The sequence below is a fragment of the Penicillium arizonense genome, assembly GCF_001773325.1.
Source record: "Penicillium arizonense strain CBS 141311 chromosome Unknown PENARI_contig218, whole genome shotgun sequence".
In the NCBI taxonomy this organism is placed as follows: Eukaryota; Fungi; Ascomycota; class Eurotiomycetes; order Eurotiales; family Aspergillaceae; genus Penicillium; species Penicillium arizonense.
The window spans coordinates 1-4,141 of NW_019173495.1; the positions used below are offsets into that span (position 1 = coordinate 1).

General features: G+C 43.8%; 1 protein-coding gene across 1 annotated transcript; it reads right to left on the minus strand.

Moving 5' to 3' along the window:
* Positions 1-691: 691 nt before the first annotated feature.
* PENARI_c218G12513 (uncharacterized protein) lies at positions 692-1,720 on the minus strand (the record flags this gene model as incomplete). Its single annotated transcript, XM_022638164.1, has 1 exon — positions 692-1,720. A coding segment is annotated over one exon (1,029 nt), but the record flags the coding sequence as incomplete, so codon positions are not given.
* Positions 1,721-4,141: the final 2,421 nt, after the last annotated feature.

The window sequence follows — 4,141 nt, forward strand, 5'->3', positions numbered from 1 at the left end:
AATGTTCGCGAAGGACTCGGCTCGCCATGGCGGCAGCAGTCGTGGCCAAAAGACATGAAGTAGCTTCGACAGGACCTCAATGTCTCTAACAAGCTACCAATACGCGTCTATATGAGTATAGCAAGTGTGACCATACCTATGGGCCAATCACAAAGAGTAAGCCGATTGTAACCCCGATGATAGCCGCTCTATATTCATTTCTACCTGGTAACAGGTTATAAGATATTGAAAAATATATGAAAAAAGCCATCAAAAAAGAAGGGTCGGAAGGAGTTCAGTAGAGGGAGATGATCAAAAAGACATTTATGACCTTGGAAGTGTCGCCAAACTTTCTAGACCTAATGCTATGAACCATTTCGCTCAAAGCTAGTGGGGGTTCCTTAGCCAGATACATGTTATCCTTCTGGGCTGTTTGTTCTTCTATAATTTGTTTGATTCTTAAAGGATATTTACTGAGAAACCCTATCCGAAGGCACTATAGCAGCGCGTTATTGGTATTCACACACGGATATCAAAAAAAAAAAGATACATTTTTGAGGGATCCAATTACCAATCCAATTTGTTTCGTTAAGTAGATAGTAACACTTTTGAGAAGACCAAAGGCACAAAAAAACCAATTTTCACAATGTCCATTTCAATGAGCAAAAGCAACTGGTTGCCTTTCAACTCCTTGTTGAGAGCGATAACTCACCCCGTCAACTTTCAGTCCTTGTTCATTCAACAGTGTGATGGTATCACCAAGGTTCGAGAGATGAACATCCGGAATGTCGAACGCTTGCGTTGACTTAGCACCCAAAGCTGCATCACGCGGCAGTGCTTGGAATTCACCAGCTGAATTTTTAATTTTCCAGGAAGACAGGGGCATTGTGTGGTCTTTTGGATTTGTGAGAGTAACCGACCTGCGTCTGGCTCGGGGACCATCTAACTCAGGATTGATCAACGCCTCGTCAATTGTCACAGAATCCTCTGTCATCTCGGCGTCTCTCTCCTTTGTCCCCATATAGTCACCCCAGGTCTCTGATGATATGGCATGCCCTGTCTTATCATCGGTGTGCACAGCTTGTGATGCGAATCCGAGAAAGACTCCAACCCATCGACCAGAGCGTGGGTAGTTGATCAAAAGGCCACCATCTTGGAACACACCGTCGTCATGTGCGAATCGCTTAACATTGCCTTGATTCATATGCACATTGTGAATACCTTTTCGATCGCTGAACGGTTCTCCAAATAGGTAAATATCGGCCTTATGGTCAATGGCCTGTTTGACTTCAGGTTCTAGAACATCAATCATATCATTGTTCGAACCTGGTTCGTCATGGGGTAGGATTCGACCGGTGTTGACATTGAATAAGTTGCTCCGGATGTAGTCTAGTCTCACACCAGCAGGGGTTGACTCCGTTTCTTCGAGGGGATAAAACCCCGAGGATAGGTCGGTGAGACTGTTGACGATAGGGTGATTATTGAAGTCGTGATCCACCCAGTAGGTAAGTCGCGATTCATCCTTGTCACCAGACTTGATGTTGATTGCTGCTCTGAAGAGCCCAGCAATTTCTTTGTTACCTCGGCCGGCCCGACGAAACTTGTGGCCAGAATGGTGACTCAATCCTCCTTTATCACTGAAGTATAGTGATAAATGCGGGCTTTTGTCGTCATCCGCTTCATGTTCAACAACGTAGGATACAGGGTTTGCTTTCCAGACACCGTAATTACGAAGCGGCATATCGAGGAAGATATGGCAAAAGAAATTATTCAACAAAGTGGATTTGTGGAAGGATATGATTGAAAGGTAGTTTCTTAGAATGTAGAGGTGAGCTAAGTGCAAGTATCAAGTTGAGGTGGGGGGCTGATGTAGATACTTAATAGTCGGAGCTCAGCGTCCAGGGCATGTGACATGAATATGATGTTATTCTAACACTGGGTAGTTTAGACTCACGACAAAGAAGCGTTGCGAGATGAAAGTCTCACACGCGATGCTTAAGACCAGTCCAGACTCTTGGTCTAGCTACGTTACGGTGTAGTTATTCGCCCTGCCCAGGTGGAGATCAGACCCATGACGCATTGGTGACCTAGCCAGTTACAAACGACCACCCAATGCGCACAAATCGGACAGATAAATTGTCTAGACTTTTGACAGTGATCTGAATTTCAGCCACCGTTTTTGCCATACGGCTCTGAATGTTCGGCACTCGGGGTATGCGGATTTGGACCCTCTATCATCCACATCGTATACCACGATCACAATCCGAGAACCGGTCCTTCATCCCGCGTTGAAATAAATTCAATTTTTGCAGCGAGCAAATGGATCATGAATTATATATGTGGCTTTGCAATTGGAGCTTCCGAATAGATCTTTTCCCGTAAGCTGCCTTATTCATGGGAACCAATCAAGCGTATCGTGTATAGCAAAGGGTTTATCCAATGAATACTTTGCGCCCTATTGTTGATCAGATACACGGAAACGAGTCTCAAGATAGAGCTATTCAAAGCCACGGAAAAGTTGGTCATCCTTGGTCCTCAATAAATACACGTAGGCGTTCTTTGAATTATCCAGGCTCCGACGCTTCCGGAATACAATTGCCTAGCTGCAATCTAGATTCAACGTAGAGCCGGCCGTCCCAGCCAGAAAAATGCTGGTGTGTTTAGCCTGTACCGGCCAGATGATTGCCACTTTCGGGTACGCCACATGACACACGTTGATCATGTTGGAACGAAGCCTATATTTTGTTTAGTTTGCATATTTTGTTGTGTTTTTGGTATCTTTAGTCATAGTCCCATATAAATTGCCAGAAATAGGGGTATAGAAATACAGAGTGTTTTTACGCGTGCTGATTGGCCCATACAATTGTTGTACTGACAGGTCATCCGATCCCGCAACCTTGTGCTTGAAAATCAAACGCCCGGTTTGATTTTCATATAACCAATTGGTATGAAGTAGACACGAGGCTGAACTCAATATATAACCAGGAAGAGTTCATACCTAGAAAACGTCAATCGGCCCTGCGGCGTCATAGTCTATTGTTTTAGCAGCCGATAGGGCATCACTAGAATACCGGAATACCGTCTCAACATCTGTGCCGGAGGCCAAATTACCGGATTTTTGGATACTCCTCGGAATTAATAAAGCACGCGTGGGTAGATCCAGGCCAGGATTACTTTGATCGGTTGGTTTTAACTGTGGATCTTATAGGGTTGAGACAGTAATTGATGCGAAAAGGTGGTATACAAAGTACAACAATCTGGGAGACATATGTATAATTGCAGCGTAATTTATATCACCTTGCCATAACCGCTTAAAATTAGTGTAAGTATGCTCTATGCTATCATGACCTGCTTATAATCCTAATTGGAATAGTTGCCTTGTTGAGATATTTAAAATTGGAAAAGGATCATTTTAGTATGAAATACCTAGGTGGTCTCGCTCGCTCATATTGCCTGCTCGTTTACCGAATACGTTGATGTTGAACTGCAGATGTGTACCGTTTAGAATACAGGCTTTCTGATGGGCAAGCTTAGGGTTTCAGGTTCTCTGTCTTGCATATACCCTGGCAAACCCATTGGTAATGATTTGTTCTTAGGGGCAGCGGATCCACTTCGGTGTGTTGCACCCATGAAAGCATCAAGGTCCATTGGGCCTAGACTTCACTTCGCTTTAAACCATCTATTACATCACCAGGTAATATCTCAAGTAGCTGTCAGATAAAGAAAGGCTGTGTCTCAAGCTTCTAGACCATATCATGGGATCATCATGATATAATAATCTGTTCTATATGACATGGTGTAGGCATATATATGAAGACAACTAATTGGTCTCCCGTCAGTCAATCGTGGAAAACAAATATCCTTACTATCAGCATGAGGGCGAAATGTGCCACCATAATTGTGCTTTTCCTCGGCCTAGTTGCTACATCACCTGCAGTGAAAGCAAATGGGCGTGAATGCCTTGAAGGTAAGTCTACATGGGGCTTATTGACAGAACTCATTATAACATACTGTTAGTTTCTACAAATGGAGAATGCGATTGGATAGACCCCGGTTGCAAAAACTGGGATTCTATCAGCTGTACATGCCATGACAGCAACTACGTTTTTGAGAGCTTTGTCAGAGACAACACTCCAAATCAAGAGATTAACAACCCGAGCAA